Source organism: Protopterus annectens, chromosome 5.part0 (assembly GCF_019279795.1).
Source record: "Protopterus annectens isolate FY-2018-M chromosome 5.part0, PAN1.0, whole genome shotgun sequence".
NCBI lineage: Eukaryota > Metazoa > Chordata > Ceratodontiformes > Protopteridae > Protopterus > Protopterus annectens.
The window spans coordinates 1,061,708,373-1,061,727,533 of NC_056735.1; the positions used below are offsets into that span (position 1 = coordinate 1,061,708,373).

The 19,161-nt window shown below is 35.3% G+C and overlaps 1 protein-coding gene across 1 annotated transcript in view; it reads right to left on the minus strand.

The window, feature by feature from the left end:
- Nucleotides 1–1,214: 1,214 nt before the first annotated feature.
- LOC122802320 (PC3-like endoprotease variant B) overlaps nucleotides 1,215–19,161 on the minus strand; it is a 96,320-nt gene continuing 78,373 nt past the window's right edge. The window contains exons 2-5 of the mRNA XM_044071962.1: nucleotides 17,255–17,427; nucleotides 15,942–16,184; nucleotides 6,654–6,754; nucleotides 1,215–1,416 (exon numbers count right to left, since the gene is read on the minus strand). Of these exons, the coding sequence (XP_043927897.1) occupies nucleotides 1,215–1,416; nucleotides 6,654–6,754; nucleotides 15,942–16,184; nucleotides 17,255–17,427 (719 nt within the window). The remainder of the gene's footprint in view (nucleotides 1,417–6,653; nucleotides 6,755–15,941; nucleotides 16,185–17,254; nucleotides 17,428–19,161) is intronic.

The window sequence follows — 19,161 nt, forward strand, 5'->3', positions numbered from 1 at the left end:
ATCAAATTATCATGTTGATAATATGCCCCTAAGAGATGACCTAGTGGTCAGGGATTTTGGTATGCACATAGACAGTAACCTAACCTTGTCCACCACATGGTGACAGTGGTCAGGAAATCCCTTTATGTTGTGCAACTTATTAGTGAGGGTGTGGTATCTAGGTCTAAAGAGGTCATTATCCCACTGTAGTCCTCCTTTTTTTTCAGACCAATCATAGAGTAAACGCTCCCTTCGGTATGTACTTGACTAGGCATATGCAGCAAATAGAGCAACCTCAGAGGTCCCTTGCAAAACGAATACAGTGTTTAACAAACCTGCTTTACACAGAGTGCCTTGAAGCCGTTTCCTTTTACTCATTCTCTTACAGATTGCTGAGGGGTAATATATGTCTGGCTAATAAGGCATTCCCAACTCTCATTTATGAATCTCCTGCATATTTGTAAGTCAAACAGTATCAGAAATACAAGGTCTATGAACTTGAATTTTCTTTTTGACTTAAACAAGAACATACTTGAGTGACAGATATGTGTCCCAGAGACTGCCCCCTCCTATGCAACAGGCTTCCCATCCACGTGAAGCTGAATTCATCTATTACTCAATATAAGTACAACCTAGACCAATGGATGGGGAATAGGAAATTTACACTGGGTCTGTCAGCCATGTCTCTTATGGGCAGAGCTAACTTATAAATGCCTGGCCCTCAATGTCCTATTTGGATACAGGACATCATTATTCTTTTGGGAAAATTTGACTAGGTTTGGAAAGCACCCCCCCTCCATTATTAGCCTATCAACAATCTACGAATCTATAAAGCTATGAATACTGCAGGTATATGGTATGAGCCCCCAGAGGTCGTATTATCCTTTCTTTTAGTGCTTCTAATATTAAGCCAGTACTAATGAATGGAGAGCTGACATTTAGTGATGACACTAACTCAAGATTAGTGTCACCAAGTTTTGCGTTGAATTTGAAAAAAACTTACTGGACTTTTCTGCTACATTTTTGTTCAAATTTCATTTTTTCATAAATAAGTATAAATTATATTGATTTATAATTTGTTGACGTTAAATTGATATACTTGCAACATTGTTTCTTATTAGGAGAGGGACAGAATAATATTTTCATATTTCAGATTGTTATTTTTCAGCTTTTGGTCAACTACAGTTCTGAAATACTCTTTTCATTTGTTTGTATAGTGCATACAATTCAGAATCTCACCAGTGTGGTAGCTTAGGAGGTTTGTTAGCCTTATTTTGTGAAACGTCTTCTATAGTCTCACATAGTATAGACTTTAAAAGACAGTATATGCCATCATCATCTTTGCAGGGCTGTTCACACCAGTTCACAGAGTTGATTTTCTCTCTTGAGTATTTAAAGTCCAAGTCATATAAGTTATATTTCTTATTAACATAGTTGCTGTTTGTGAACCAATGAAATACATGAAGAGATAGAACAGTAGTCTGAATTACTCAAAGGAGGACCTACTTGGATTTCATTTATTTAAGATATTCTGTTAGTAACCAATAGATGCAAAATGTGATCATCTATTATAAGAGGGTTGACAAGTTGAGTTATATCAAAGTGAAATAAACAGTGTAAAATATCTAAATAATTTTCTTATTAGATGACTAATCCAACCAGTTAATATTAGGATAATTCATGTCACCTATCAAAATGACAAAATTATGCATAAAGTAAAATTCAAGAAATTCAATAAGCTCATTGAGGGCTTTTGTATCAATTGATTTTTTTTTTTTGGAATGACATATTAATCTAATACCATTTAGGTTATAAGATGTGTGTATATACATACATATATATATATATATATATATATATATATATATATATATATATATATATATATATATATATATATATATATATATATATATATATATATATATATGGGTCTACTTCAAAACATTGAATTACTTCTTCGAAACCCCTACACCCCCCTAACTAAATATACCAACTCCAAGATTGCACTACAGTGGGGAAAGGGCAAAGTTCACCATGGTGGCCAAGTGGTTCTTTTCCAATGGAAAGTTTTTGATGTTCCGTGTGTTCAATATTCTGAAGCTTCTGTGATGTCATTTTGATGGTGTGGGATTCGATGAAGTGGTAATTCGATGCGTTGAAGTAGACCCATATATATATATATATATATATATATATATATATATATATATATATATATATATATATGGTTCTGGTCATAACAGAGACATCTCAGAACATGACACGACTTCACCGGCGAAACACACAAATAATCGACACTACAAATCATGGACATTTAACGGGTAAGGGGTTGACATATCGCTAATCATGCCTACCATAAACATGGTAGGCATGATTAGCGAAATCTAAACCCCTTACCTGTTAAATGTCTGTGATTTGTAGTGTCGATTATTTGTGTGTCGGTGTTTTCGCGTCGATGAAGTCGGTGTCGATGTTCTGAGTTGTCGATGTTATGACCCAGAACTATATATATATATATATATATATATATATATATATATATATATATATATATATATATATATATATATATATATATATATATATAGGTTCATAGGTAGGTACTGGGGCCTATACAAGCCCAGCCAAAAAGGTACCCTAGCTTTTGCCACCAAAGAAAATTATTTTCCTATGCCACTGTCGAGCAGAGCCACAGAGGTATATATATATATATATATATATATATATATATATATATATATATATATATATATATATATATATATATATATATATATATATCAGCTACTGTTATCTGTAGGTTAATGTTAAGAGCTATAATGTGGTAAGACAAGTCATTTTCTTAACAAGAACAATATTCTACCCCCATTTTATTAAGGCCATAAGCATTCTACATTCATTTAACCTTGAAAACTTAAGTTTGTGGAGTCCTAGACCTAAGTTAAATGTAAGAATGTCAAATTTCTCTTATTTATTGAGAAAAAGAAAATGTATATATTTATTCTCCAGGCTTTGATAATTACAATAATATAAGCTCATAGTATTAAATATTTTACTACCTTTTGTTCTGGATTGATCTGGATTGATTAAGAGAGGGCAGTCTAAAAAATTCTGTAGCTCAGAAGTTAATTTACTATGAACAATGTTTGAACCATAATGACATAATTCAAAATATTCTATAATCACAGATAAATTCTTTTCAGTGCTATATTAAACGTACATGATAGTTTATAGTATTTGAAGTAGCTGTTAAAAAATCATCATTTGTGAATAAATAATCACTCCGTTTAGTGACAGGGATAATTTCTACATGCACTACCTTAAGTACCTTTTTTCTAATATCTCAGTTATATCCAATAGTTCTGCCTTCATTTGATTGAGAGGTGTATTTTTTCAAATAATTTGTACCAGGCTGAATAAAGAGTTCTATAAGAAATCCTGCCCTTTAGTAATTTCTTAAGTAATCTGGGAACATCACTTAGCTTTTAACTGGAGAGACACTAGAAATAGTAATAGTACTTGTTTCAATGTTTCTTAACAGATTTATTATGTCTCTGAACAGAGGGTCAGTCAGAAGCAACATTCCATCATGATAGATTTATGTTTGTATTCTTAATGTCATGGTTTGGTACAGTGTTAAAAACTTTATCTAAATGATTGAAAGAGTTGTTATGGCTAACAATAAAATGTTTCCTGGCCTCTTCTCTTTAAGATTTTTGTTCAGATTAATGTGGGTAGTCTCAGACCTTTTCCCATTACTGTTTGATTTTTGAATTATTACCAAAGTTAACAATGCCCTCTGAGTATAAAACAGGCAGAGGTTTAATGTTGCGTCATTTAGATCTCTCACAGTTCCACAGTCCAGGATGCCAAATTTATCAATCTCTTGTAATTTGTGTGGTACAACAATACGAGTTAAATCAGAAATACTCCTGTATTCAAATGTATCATGTTCTATTATTACCTCAGAATCCAGTCTTTTGGAATCAGATGATAAGTCTAAGGAAACCGATGAAAAATCATTGTTGTTATTTATAAGATTTCTATTTAAAGACTTCTCATATTCTTTACTTATATTTAGTTGAGTTTTAATATTTGTTAAATCATGAGAGGTTATGCTTTTAGAAACACCCAATGTCTGTACTTTCCCTTTCTTTTTAGAAAACGAGGTTACGCCATGTACTTAATTTCTCTTTGCTGTAACCCTTTGCTTTAGAGGGACTCTTGAATATGAACTGGGTGACAACTTATTTTTCATCTTACACTTGTAAATAGCATGCTGGGGAGATTGTGATTTGGTTACTGTATTACCCCCCTTTTACCATTAAGTCCTCTTCATTGTTATCAAAGGATAAGGTCTGTTCCTGAGAATGTTCTGGTATGTGTCATGAAAAATCATTGTTTAATGTAATTTTCAAAATGTTGTTGTGTAAGTTAGCCAACAACTCTTTTAAATCTTGTTTCCATGATGTAAAAAACTAGAGATAGCACTTAAAAAGACTTCTTGTTCCTTCTTAGACAGCGTACCTGATGTACGAGTTTTACTATCAAGAATACCTGATTGCTCTGTCTGTTCTTTTTACAATTAAAACAATGAATAAGATCACTAGAAAGAGTGTTAGTCTGGCAGACATCACAGCTACCACATGTGCATGTGCCATACAACCATGGAGTGATTCTTATATGGACATACATTTGATGTCAATATTTCTGGATGTTTGTCTGAGTACCATGCTAACATCAGAAGATAAAAGGCAAACTAATAGCCTTGAAATGTTTAACTACATGTACATATGACCAGTAAGATATGAAGGCTAGGGAAGGGCCATCTGAAGTGATCATGGATCAGAGGACAGTGACGGATAAGTCAAAAGCATATCCCCACACCGTGGATTCATACTAATAGGCAGAAGAATAAATGCTGCACAATTATAAAGCTAGAAATAAATATATTTATAAGAAATTACTAAGATTATACATGGAGACAAACAAAATCAGGTTAGTGATTATTAAGAAAATATTTGGTGGACATGACTCATCAGTTTCTTTTTTAATAGGCTGTCTTTATTACTTCCAGCAAGCTTATTCATACTGAGAAAAAAAGAACAACCAGAAAGAAATTTTCATCCCTGTAGTATTTCCAGCCATGTGTTAGAATTTACACACTACAAAGATTTATTTTAAGAAATAAATAGATGCATAAAGGTATTAAACAGCAGAAAGGAATACTCAGTAGAAAGAGATTGTGTGGCACTAAGGTTCATAGGTTCATAGGTGTGTACTAGACTAATGGTCGTGGAGCCTTTACAATCCTAGCCCACAGAATTACCCTGGCATTGTGCCACCTGAACTTAGTTCGATTGCTGAATTTAGCTGTATATTGCATTTTATTTATGCAAGTACATTTTTGATTATTGTCCACACACTTCTTTATTGAAAACAATTAGAATATCTAGACCAAGAAATGCCAAAACTGTTTAATTAAATTTAACTTGCATTACATCTCAGCAAACTGTTACCTTCAAGGGCAATCTTTGATTTTTTTTCTAATAGGGTTAGTCAGAAACTCTATGGAGGTCTTACTTCTTGTTTCAAAACTCCATTTCAACCCTGTCAGTAGCATATTAGTAAGATGTTTGTCTTTTGCATGTCTTTCAACATGGCCTCCCTTATGAATCTTTTTTTGTTTTTTGGTAAGTCTCAGCTACAACCCTATACTATCTCCATTTGAAGGCTTGAGCCAGTGAGGAACCTAAGGGTGTCCTGGGAGATTCATGCCATTGACTGCTTCCACTGAGGAATTTTTTCATTTATGACCTAAAGCTTGACCCCCCCCCCCATGTTTGCCTCTCATGCCTGAGGTCTGTTCCGCTCTATGGACCATTCTCTCCCATAGCAAATGCCTAGAACAACATGACCCCATAGATGGGCAAACCTATCCCCATCCCTTCCTGCCAGTACCTCAAATGCTGAGTACCCTGGCTTATAGTTAGGGCTTTATCTCTCTGTGTCACAGTCCAGGTTTTATGTTATGGATTATTGCTATTTAACTTAAAGAGTCTGGTCAGGATTTAACCCACTGAATAAAATTAGGCACAAGTTTTTTTTTTTTTTACTAGGAAGTCAAGCCACCTGGACCCCCTTTGTGGTATTCAAGCTATATATATATATATATATATATATATATATATATATATATATATATATATATATACATATATACATCTGCACACACAAACACACACATGCACATGTGCGCGCGTGTGGTGCGTGTGTTGCGTGTGCATGTGTGTGTGTGTGTGTGTGTGTGTGTGTGTGTGTGTGTGTGTGTGTGTGTGCACGCATGCGCGCACGTGCACAAATTCCACAGACAAATTAATGCAAAGAAAGGATAAGTCTCTGAAAAAATGAACCAAATTCAGACACTTGCATTAACCAGTGATTTGTGCCTTCAGCATCAGAGATTTTAACTTGGTGAGTGTACCATCCTGGAGCTGAACTCAGTGAACTGTAGAGAAGACTTTAATGCTTCATTTCCCACCATCTATTTACAGTTTATGTTGTATTTTTCAAGCATGCAGTATGTATTTATGTTTTTTTAGATACACAGTTAAAGCATACATTAGTATAGACAGCTGCATACTGAATATAAGAGAATGAGGCTTACTTACTTTGCTTGAAGAACCAGAGCAATAACACCTGCAGCCAATGGGGCAGCACTGGATGTTCCTTCAAAGTTCCGTGTACACCCATCTCCCATTTCTGTTGTAACCTGTCCAAAGTAACATCAGGGGTGTTCTGTAACACTTGATAACAGACAAAGCTGACATTTTTTTCTTATCTTTTAGTAGTATATATCATCAAAGATGCAAGGATAGGTATTTTGTTGTTTTTTAGTACGTAAGTTTTATTACCTTCAGTATACATTTCTTTTGTCTCAGAAAAGATACATAAGTATTCTGTAAAGCATTCATTAAAATAACAAATTCAAATAAAATTTCCTGTCACAGACATATTGTATGCATTGGATCTTTTTCACCTTCACTTGGACTACTCACCTTTGAGATTCAGGGATCCCATAGGGTTTCAAGTTTACCTTTTCTCCAAGACTGATTTCATTGTGATGTTTGATTAAGGTAGTTTTATTAGGGAGAATTAATATGAATTTCTGTGCCTCTTGTTTCTGGTGTTTTGATGACATGTCATCTACCAGGACCCAAAATATGGGCAGTAACCTTTTGCCCTTTTCAGGTTCTCTGTCTCTGGTTGCTGGAACTTAATATAGTTGACTATACCTCTCTCCTGGACTTCAACACATTCACATGATAAACCTGTTTGAGGCATATCTTTCCTATCTATTTAACTTTGCAGTTCACCTCACTTAATTTTTCTATGACCTCAAAAGTGTCCATGCCTCTTGGCTAAAAACTTATATTGTGCATTGGAAGTGGTTGAACTAAAACTAATACCCCTCCGACCTTGAATGCTGTATTTTTTGTATGTCTATTGTTGGGAGGTTTGTGCGATTTCCATATGTTCTGAGCACTACTATTCTTTCTTGGAGATAATGTAATGTAATGTACACTATCAAATGGGATCTTTTTTATCAATGCATCTCTTTGGCAATGTCTGACAGCCCTCTAGGATATACACCATCTACAAGTTCTAAAGGACCAAACAATGATGACAAATAGGAGGTTAGGTAGGCCTTGATTCCAATTTTTTCTTTCCTCCTCAATGACTTTTCCTAACATGGACTTTAAAAAAAGAAAAGGTTCACCAGAGCAGTCAGTGTAGGGATGATATACTGAGATTTTGTATTTCTTTCTTTAAGGCATTGGCATAAATGATGCATAATTTTATACATAATTAAGGTCCCCCAATTGATATGTCTTTTGTTATCCCTATTCCAGAGAAGCGTAGAGATAGTTCCCTCTCTATAGCATTGGAATTAGCATTTCAGAGTAGAGTTACTTCTTGATATTTAATGGCATAGTCAAGGAATTAATCAGTGGTCCAACAATGGGCATGCCAATCTGCAGAATTAATCAGTGGTCCAACAATGTGCATGCCAATTTGCGGAATTAATCAGTGGTAAAACAATGTGCATGCCAGTCTGCGGAATTAATCAGTGGTCCAGTGATGTGCATGCCAATCTGTGGAATTAATCAGTGGTACAATAATGTGCATGCCAATTTGCAGAATTAATCAGTGGTCCAACAATGTGCATGCCAATCTGTGGAATTAATCAGTGGTCCAACAATGTGCATGCCAATCTGTGGAATTAATCAGTGGTCCAACAATGTGCATGCAATCTGCAGAATTAATCAGTGGTAAAACAGCATGCATGCCAATCTGCAGAATTAATCAGTGGTCCAACAATGTGCATGCCAATTTGCAGAATTAATCAGTGGCCAAACAATGTGCATGCCAATCTGTGGAATTAGTTAGTGGTCCGACAATATGCATGCCAATCTGCTCAAATGCACCTCTGTTGTAGGCATAGCAATAAATGTATTTTTAAATGCAGGGTTCAAGTCTTTTTCTGACACAAAGCATGTTGCACAACTGTTTTTAATTTCTCTTATTATGCTAAGGAAAGAGAATCTGGCAAAAACCTAGCCTTAATTTTGCCTACCCCATGGTGCTCCCTAAGCATTTGGTTATGTGCCAGTATCATGATTAAATTTAGGTTCATAGGTAGGTACTAGGCTATCTGCCTGAGGGTGTTTATAAGCCTAGCCAGAGTGTGTCGGCTTTTGATGCCCTATTGATTAATTAACTGATCTGTAACAATTAACAATTGTAACATTGCCTCAATATTCCCAGATTCACCAACTGGACAGGGGAGGATGCCAGCATCTGGCCCTTTGACATGCTAGAGAAATTAAGAAGTTAGGGGTGTAACTGAATAAGAAAGGACTTAGTAAGGAAGTGGGTACTCCTGGGGGGGGGTTCACTAGTGAGGGACTTTGTATAATACAGAAGTGCTAAACCTGAAAAGAAGATGCTTTTAAGACAAGTGCTGAGCTTTTTTTTTTTTTTTTTTTTTGAGTACAGTAAATGACCCCACACAAGAGTGCTAGGCCAAAGACAGAAAATATGCAAGTTATGAGAAAAAAACTATTTTAAAATTAAGTGCAAACAGGAAATTCAGTAAACAGCTTTTGGTTGTGCTCTAAATACAGCTACTAATGCAGAAATCAAGTTTAACAAGCCAGAAAATGCTCAAACTAGGCAACTATGCAGAAAAACTTAGCAAATAAACAGAGGAAAAATACTTAAAATCTCAAAAGTGGCTCCTTTCTTCTCTCAGCGTTTTCTCCTCTTGGTGGGTGATTCACCAACACCCAACAAGCCTGAAAGGATGCCAAAACCACGAGGCAACTAGCTTTTAAGAGAAGACTACAGCAAACAAGGTGTACTAATTACAGTAAGAAACAGTTGAAATATGCAGGCACTATAAGCCTTTAACCAGAAATTCCCAGCTCAGAAGGGCAGAGTCCAGCCTCTCCTCCCACAAGAGTGCAGACCACGAACCTTCTTAATGTAAAATAACTGGCCTGAAGCCCAAGTGCTTAAACCAGAACTAATACACTTTTAGAATAACAGACACTGTGCCCTCAATCAGCAGTTCCCAACTTAGAAGGATGTAAGCCACCTGTCCTGCCACCACAGTGCAGGCCACAAACCTTCCTAATGTAAAACAACTGGTCTGAAGCCCAAGTGCTTAATCCAAAAGAATTAGAATGATAGCTACACTTTAATCAAGTTACTACCAAGCAGTAATAAATACAATTGAATACTTTGAAGAATGCCTGGATTAGTGCTTAAGTTATACAAATAAACTAGATTCAGCAGGCCTGGATCTAGTCTACGCTACAGCAAACAAGGTGTACCAATTTCAGTAAGAAGCAGTTCAAATATGCAGGCACTATAAGCCTTTAACCAGAAATTCCCAGCTCAGAAGGGCAGAGTCCAGCCTCTCCTCCCACAAGAGTGCAGACCACGAACCCTTTTAATGTAAAATAACTGGCCTGAAGCCCAAGTGCTTAAACCAGAATTAATACACTTTTAGAATAACTGACACTGAGCCCTCAATCAGCAGTTCCCAACTTAGAAGGATGTAAGCTACCTGTCCTGCCACTACAGTGCAAACCACAAACCTTCTTAATGTAAAACAACTGATCTGAAGCCCAAGTGCTTAAACTAAAAGGCTTAGAATGAGTTGCACCAAGAAGTAATAAATACAACTGAGTACTTTTAAGATGACGCAAAAGCAAAATAAATTAGGAAGAAATACAAATACAGTAAAAGCAGATTTTTTTTTTTTTTTTTTCAGAAAATAGCAAAAACAGTAGTAAAAACAATTCACATGCAGTGCAAGCTGGCACACTTGAGTATGTAGCAATATTAGTCCACACACAGTTTGAAAAAAGTAATTAAATTAAAAAGGACTAAAAGCAAGTGCAGAAAGGGTTTATTAGATAGAATGCGGTAAAGAGATGGGACTGGGGGAGTGTCCCAGATCAAATCTACAGTGGGGCGGGCACTGCAAAAGCCACCAAATTTAAACTACTACCAAGAACAGGGAGGGGGGGTGGGGAAGACAGTTTCAACAGAGCTAGATCTGAGGAATCAGTCCAAATTATAAAACCACAATAAAATGCAGGAAATATACTTAAATCAGCTTATGTCCAGTTGATGTATGCAGACAAATCTCAGTAGCAAGCAACTTGTGAAAGCATTTTTATGCCTCTATTTGGGCTATTCACTATTGTTATATGTGATGCTGCTAATGGAAAACTGAACACTGTCAGGGACTCAAACTCCTGAGCTCTCTCTGCTAAGTTCTTGCTTGGGTGCAGATGGGACCAAAGGACTCCAAGAATTAATGTGTTTGAGTCCTGTGAGAGTAGGGCATGACGTCTGGCAGATATACTTAGGAAAATAAACTTTTCAACATGCCAGTACAATTTGACCTGCAGTGCAGCTTGATGAAAATGAAGAGAAATTTGGACTGCAAGTACTTTATTAAAGTCCTTCAAAGTGAAGCCTTGCCAACAGCAGAAGAAGAATCATTTAATATATGCAGCTATTCTTTAGGTGTGTGGCTTGATCCAGAATTTACCATTTTATCTACTTTGCTTCTAAAACTAATAACTAAACGTTGGTCATCATTTTGCAAATGCCACTAGGCTACATACCTCAGGACTAAGGAAACAAAACGATAATTGGTAAAGGAATACTAATATCAATAATCAGGTTTGTATTAAAACATAACTAATTTATCAGCAAATTTATCTTTTTGAACCCAGAAGGGAAAAATGGGCTAATTATTTATGTTTTAATGAATTAGTAATAGATTTTGAAGTTCTTACATTAATGGTTGGAGTTTATTACTCACTTCCTGTAGTTTCAGGATATCATTCAAAAACAATGTGTAGCTTGGAGCATGGTTCACAAACTTTACAATAATGTGTAAAGTACTTTGTGATTCATAAAAGCTTGTACACAATAAGATACTATTTAGCCCATTGTGTGTGCATAGTACTCCATGCATGTTGTACACATGCAAGGGAAACTCACACAGGACCATACACAATTCACAAGTGCCAATTCCGCTATGTAGGGACTGGTCTTAAGGTTGTAATCTATTGACCCTGAACTGGCTGCATACATTTGGACAGTGCTTGTGCTTTACTCACTAATGTGTATCTCAGGTACCACAACAGAGGTATACATTAGTGCTAAAGGCATTCAGACCTTCTCAGAGGTAGGGATAGCTGATGGAGCTGAATATATTTTTGAAACAGATGAAGACCACCACCAGTGGGTCCAAGCTGCACTGCATATCCTGTATCATGAAGTTATTGCACAAAGGAGACGTGTGCTGATGTTCCCAAGATAAATTCAGCCTGCATAGGAATTATCATTATGGTAAATAGTACTTGAAACAGCTTTGCCAATATTTTAGCATACATTTTGACATTAGTATTAGTCAAAAATACTGGCTTATGATTGGCTACCTGGGTATTATCATTTACTGTTTTGAAATATTACTAATAATCAAGATGGCTGCCACAGAAAGGAAATATTACCCTCTCTGTTTTTCTCTAAACATCACAGGAGTTGTCATCATTCAGAACTAGGTAAAGCTTGGCATTCAAGATGTCAGCCCTGATGTTTTGCTCTGGGGCATTCTTTTGACAGGTTCTGGTCATCCATACGTCATGCCTTTACTGGGTATAATTGGAGAATATCAGTCTTATGGATCACCACCATTGAGATATCAGACAGGCTTAGCCTTTTTTACATAGCTCCTCATATAATTTGGAAAACCTTATATTAATTTTTACCAGGCTTTTACGTTTTTCTCTTCAACAACAATAACCAAGGCAATGGACTGTTGAGCTCATCCATACCTCTCTTTTAAATCTGAAAACTTGGTTTGGCTTGTTGAATACAACTCAAGAGAGTATTGTAGGCTCATAAATAGCATCAGAATTATCTGAAGTGCCATGTACTGTCTTACTAGATCCTAATCCTTAAAATATGTCACAGTATATCCTCTCATACATCCCATAAATCACATCAATCTAAAATTATAATAAATGTGTTTACTGCCTCCTCTGCAACATTATTCTGGCTGTTCTACAGGTGTTGGTTAATGTCTGCTTGAATGGCACTCACTAAGCCTCTGAAGGCATTGAGCCAAAAAATTATGAATGAAAGAGTTGTATACATCTGCCTGTAGTTTTCTCACTTCCTCTGTCTTTTTTTCCAGTTATTAAAGGATCTAATCAAGGTGGGACTTGTTTCCCCATTTTCTTCAGTTCAACTGACATACCATCGCTTTCTGATCTGCGAGCCAGTAGGTAACTATCCAATATCCCGATGCTCTTTATATCATCTTGGCTTTGGTGATCCACTATTAAATCCTGCTTGAATGGAGTCTGGAGTGTGCTAGGAATGTATACCGTGGGTTATCCAAAAGTAGTTCCTGCCATGGGGGTTTCAAACCCATGCTCAGTCAAAAACAAATGAATAGGATTCTGGTGTCCGATATGTAGTCTAATACTGAAGTATTCCATTACATGGCCAAGTTCCATAGTGCACTGAAATCCCCTCCTTACAGAAAGTATGACACATCCTAACACATTTGCCCATCGTCTATAGATATTTAATGGAAGAAAGGTGGATAATCATTGCATGATCTGTAGACAGACCCTACTAAGATCTAGCCACCAGGGTTCTAGGACTTGGGTAGTTACCAAACAATATCATCAATGCAGTGTGTGGTCTCCACATCCCAACTGCTTTGGCTTAACCACAATGGTCACCTCCACTATCCTGTTAGACAACCTTGATAAATGCTGCAGAACCATTCTGCCACTTCAAGTGAATTCAGACACATAACATATCTGCTACTGGTGAAGCCAACTTCCCAATCAATTCAATGGAAAATCCAGATGAAGATCATTTTTGTAATAATCTATTGTGGTTAAAAGTTTCAAAGTATTCTTCAAGTCAACTTAAGCACCACTGGTAAGAAGGCCATTGCAAGTGTTTATGAAAATGTGGTTAGTTACTGTGCAGAGAACAGTAATGGGCCATAGTTTGGAGAGAAACTCTGCTGTTTACCAGACAAATATCACATGTAATGATGTATTCCAAAATGTCTGTGCATACTATTGAATTCTGGCAAGTGGAAGCAATTAAATTCCACTAACTCTGATCCAACAACATCAGTTATTGTAGATATTTATATCTGTATATATAAATAATATATAACAGAACGAGGGGCATCCCTGTGTTGCACCGCACAACATTTAATATCCAGACCTAAGATTCTGACTTATGCCTTTATAAGATAAGGTCAGGTGGAAGAATTCTGTTGTCCTGACATAAGTTGTGTAAACATGCCTTCCATACTCCATTGCTTAAACACTCTGTATAGCTCTCTATAGAGACACAGTCTTTGTCTATTTCTATACAGCACTATTGTGCATGACTATGCACTGTACTGCAGTGACCTGTGTTACAATATTACACGTGTCACAGTAAATAATATTGGGGCACATAATTTGACATACATGTATCTGCACTGATACCTGTGTGCCCTTTATATATCAAGTTTAGTAGTGTCATACAAGTGTTAATGCTGTCAAACATTATCTTTCTATAAGCATATTCTTCCCTGTATAATCCATGCTTTTGCCTTGTCACAGTCATAGATATGGGATTTGCCAGCATTTGTATTTACAGATTGTCCCATATAGTCTTCACACACTTTCTGACATACTCCAGACAGATGTATTTTTATTGCTTTACAGACAAAAGGCAACATAATATGAGAAAATAAATGATGTGAAATAGGATTTGTCCCTGACAGATCTGTATACTGAATAAAGGTCAACTAACTAGATGTGGAAAACCAGATTGTGCTCCATATAATTTAGATGAAAGGTTATTTTATAAATGTACGGCTTCTCATTAACCAATTACAATTTATTCAGTGATGCAAAGCAATAGTTTGATGCCCTTTGGTTTTTTTGTATTCTGTCATAATAATCGATGAATGGCTTGTTTAGACTTACCTGATACCCAGACACTGGTAAGGAAGAAGAGGTTGAAGAGTTAACTGACGTTATCAGAAGATTACCTTTGCCGAATTTAGGAAAACTATAAGGTAAGTGTATTAATGTTCAAGCGTAATCTATATTATTCAACAATGATAATAAATATATTTTATTAACATTCATTGCAAGAGTTATGTCAAATGGCATTTAACTTTTATAATGAAAGTCTTGTGAACTTACCTAAAATTTGTTATAAACAGATAAATAGCTAGTTGATGATGGAATAAATCATGCACTTAAGGATCATAAAATAGTCAAGGTTTTTGACTGTAATGTGATTATTAGTAATACTTGGGTTGAAAAAATATGTCTATTTATGGTAGGAATCTAAATGGACAAAAAAATTGCATTTCTAACAATGTAACAACTGTCTTGAAGGGGATTTGACAGCAGTCCCAATTAAGCACCCGTATTGTCCAAAAACTATGTGCAGAATACCAAGTTATGAACTGTTGGTAATTCTAACCAGCAGTCAGAACAGCATAATGCCAGAACATTATAATCCAATACAAACTGAAATTCAATAACCATTCACTGGCATCTGTCTTTGAAATATATTGAAATGCAATCAAATGACTGAAATTATGGTTCACTGAGTATGCTGGGGAATTAAAATATGTGGAATTGCATCTGGTCTGGAGATCCAAAATAAGGATATAGACAGTTATTTGGTAAGAAATGTTATGGTATCCACTGTCCTTTTCATTCCTGTGAAGATATGAACTTATGCTTTAATTTATGGTGTGTACATGTGCAATGCCTACAATATATGTGCATATATATATATATATATATATATATATATATATGTATATATATATATATATATATATATATATATATATATATATATATAAAGCCTATACATACTATATATATATATATATATATATATATATATATATATATATATATATATATATATATATATATATATATATATACATATATATATATATATATATATATATATACACACATACACATACATACTTACAGTTTGTTGTTTTCATTTTTAAATTCAAATATCTTAGCAAGGGGTAACATTATCTTTTACATGTTAAGGTTCAGGCATTTGTCAATGTCAATATTTAGCTTTTTCCGAAAAAGCTGTGCATTTTATATATTGTTATGTTTTTGTTCCATGTTAAACAATGTCAAAATGTTTTACATTTTGTCTTGCATCTTGTAATGCAATTCATTTTTTTCATAAATCAGTTTTACAAGGAAAAAATGTCAAAGTATGGTGAAATAACAATAATAAAAGTATATTCTGCTAAAGAAGCATACTATGCTTATACAATGTAATAGACTTACCAGCTGTACCTGATCTAAATCAGGTGAATCCTCTTCTTGAACTTCGCTTTCTGCCCCTGTTGGAACTACAGCCATCATTGCTGAACAGGCTTCAGAGTAGAAGGTTGTGAGGCCATAGTTATTGACTGATCCTATTGCCACTGTATAAATACTGTTTACATATCCATCAGCACCACAGTGGTCATTATTCAATCCACCATTTCCTGAGGCCCAGATAAAAATACTTCCTTTACCATCACGACCCTGATGGGAAAAGATAGATTTCCAGTAAAGCATTTTGTTTCAGTCATTTGTATATCTCTGTCAAGAGTAAAAGAAAATTCTGATTATGCAGTCTTCTATTAGAGTTATTGTGTACAATCCAGGAAATGCCCAGAAAAGTTATCACTACATCCTCTGTGTACATTTTTTGTAGAGGTAGTCAGTTGCTATGCTGTACCTCTGATTGAACTGCGTGATTCATATCTTTGATCACCAAATTTAGCATCATCATTTTGTACAGCACAGTCACCAAGCCCTAACAACTGATTATTTTACCATCAAAAATAAAAGTAAAAAGGTAGATTGTTAATACATAGTCATGATAGCTTCAATTACCTGCTAAAGAAATAAATATATTAAATGAAATACTGGATAAACCTTAATGTATCTCAACAATTATGAGTGATCAGATATTTTATAAGTAATTATTTCTGCATAAGAATTGTTTACAAATACGTGGACTACATATGCTTTCCAGCTCTACATTTTGTAGTATTTTTCATGAACATTGCCCTGTGCATCATCAACTTATTACTGTGACACATTATTTAGTTGGTTCTGATTACTTTTGGTTCTGATTACTGTCAGAAACATGACAACTTTTGTATTCTGATGAATTCATTAGTTTAGACAGTATTGTTTTAATTCTTAATGCAGCTGCGGTGGTGCAGCGGTTAGTGTTGTCGCCTCACAGCAAGATGTTCTCCCATTTGATTCTCGGCTGGAGCACCTTCTGTGTGGGGTCTGCATGTCATCCCCACAGTCAAGTGACATTGAAGACAAGCAGGTAGGTACGGGTGTGAATGGGCATGCCTTCATTAAAGGTTGAGCATCAGGCTGGCAACTCGGCACTGTAAAAATCCACTGCCAATCATGAGCGGACCAGAGTTCCGGGGTGGCGACCCCTAACCGGGAAAAGCCGGAAGTTTTTGTTTTAATTCTTAATGTCCTCCTGTGGAATGCCATAAGGTAGCAAAATGTTTCTTCAGTGCATCTACTCAGCCAGTAAAAATGAAATAAGTCAATAGTTCTCGCTCTTATGAATAACTTACCTTTTCTACTCCTTCTTCCAGTGCTTTTGAAGCCAGTTTCATGGGACCATTCATTTGCTTTCCATCATCTTCTGGACCCCAGCAGCAGCTATAGATATCAATGTACTGGTTGTTATATGAAAGGGCAGCTGCTTCCATGGCATCCGTTATTTGTCCGTCAAGCAAACGTATTCCTATAGGCAGTTTAAAACAAAAATGTTTCCGTCTGAGGCTAGTATGAATATGAAAAAAATGTCATTGCACAAATAAGAGAAAGGCCATTTAATAAAAGACATACAATTATTTAATGTAAGAAAAGATGTCTACTGAGCCATGTTACATGTTTCATTGTGAGGGCAAGCTTAGCAGTGATTGTAGCTATATGCTGACCCTCATCTCCCAAGTTCATAATAAACCTTACCTTGAATGCTTTTGAAAAATCTTTTATTCTTTTCTTACTGATTTTTATGATATATATATATATATATATATATATATATATATATATATATATATATATATATATATATATGTATATATTAGGTTTGTTTGTTAGTGCACTGGTGTGGATTGGCACCAGTATTTTATCTTTTGTTGTGAGATAAGCAAGTTGGACATATATATATATATATATATATATATATATATATATATATATATATATATGTCAATGTATTTGGGGCTAATACTTAAAGCTTCACAATATGTTCATTGATATATTTTATGACTTATTGGAACCAATTGATGTGATTTGTTTTGTTATCCATGATCACAGGCCAGCAATGTTGATAGGTGACTGGATGGAATAATTTTCTGCAACCAATGGGAGCATGAGTATTTTTTCTCATGTACTGTCAGCCATCTGATGATGTTTGTTGCTCACTATAGTTGCATATGTGTAGCTGTCTTGCCATTGATAAATTGCATACATGGCTTTAATGAAATATTGTATGAGGTTCTGTGTAACATATACATTTTCAAGTGATCAGTCTTGTAGTGCTATGGACTGTCATCCAACCCAATAGAGTGCCCCGTGATTTATGCATGGAATGTCTCGGCTATCAATAGGGGGTTGTAATTATATTTAGTGCTTCAATGATTGTAGTGGTTTATGTGTAATGATTCAAAACATTCTCACTATGAGATCAGCTGCTACATTCAGTGAATTTCCAATTTATGTTTAATGCATTCAGAATATGATCCGATCTGTGACTGGTCTGTGTTTTTGTGAAACACCAATTATCTATTAGTTTTTATGTTTCACCGATTGGCCATTAGATGCTTTATTTTGACCAATAAGGATAGAGGTATATATGTTCAGGAAGTAGATTTGATCGGTCATGAGTTTTTGGTCTGACCAATGCTGCCTCAATGAATGTGCGACATTGTGCCAAATGGGTGCATAGTCTATGTTGATTATACATGTAGTGTACTTTAACCTTAGATTGGTTCATGCTTTTATGTTACTCCAATGCTCTTTCAGTTTGTGTATGTTGCTTATTGGCTATCTGTTATTTCATTTCAACTAACAGGGGTAGAAAAATACATGAACATGAGGATGCTTTGCTTGGATACATATCTTTTATCTTGACCAATATTGTTTTAATCAATGACATGACTCATTTACATCTTTCATGTGATTGATTGGAAGATAGTTTTTAAGTAATTATGAAATTTTAAAATTTGAGAACTGAAGAACGGGTTTTACATGAAATCTCTCATCTCATATCTACATCATTTTATTTTATTAAAGCATTTTGTTTATGTTTACTGCTGTGGTGGGTTTGGTACTTTGTTTTTTATGCCAAGTGGGAGTATATCTCAGTGGTAGAGCATTTGACTGAAGAGCAAGAGGTCTCCAGTTCAATCATGGATTAGGGAACTCCTTAACCCAGCCCTCAATTTGGAGTCAGGGGTGTGGCACCTGT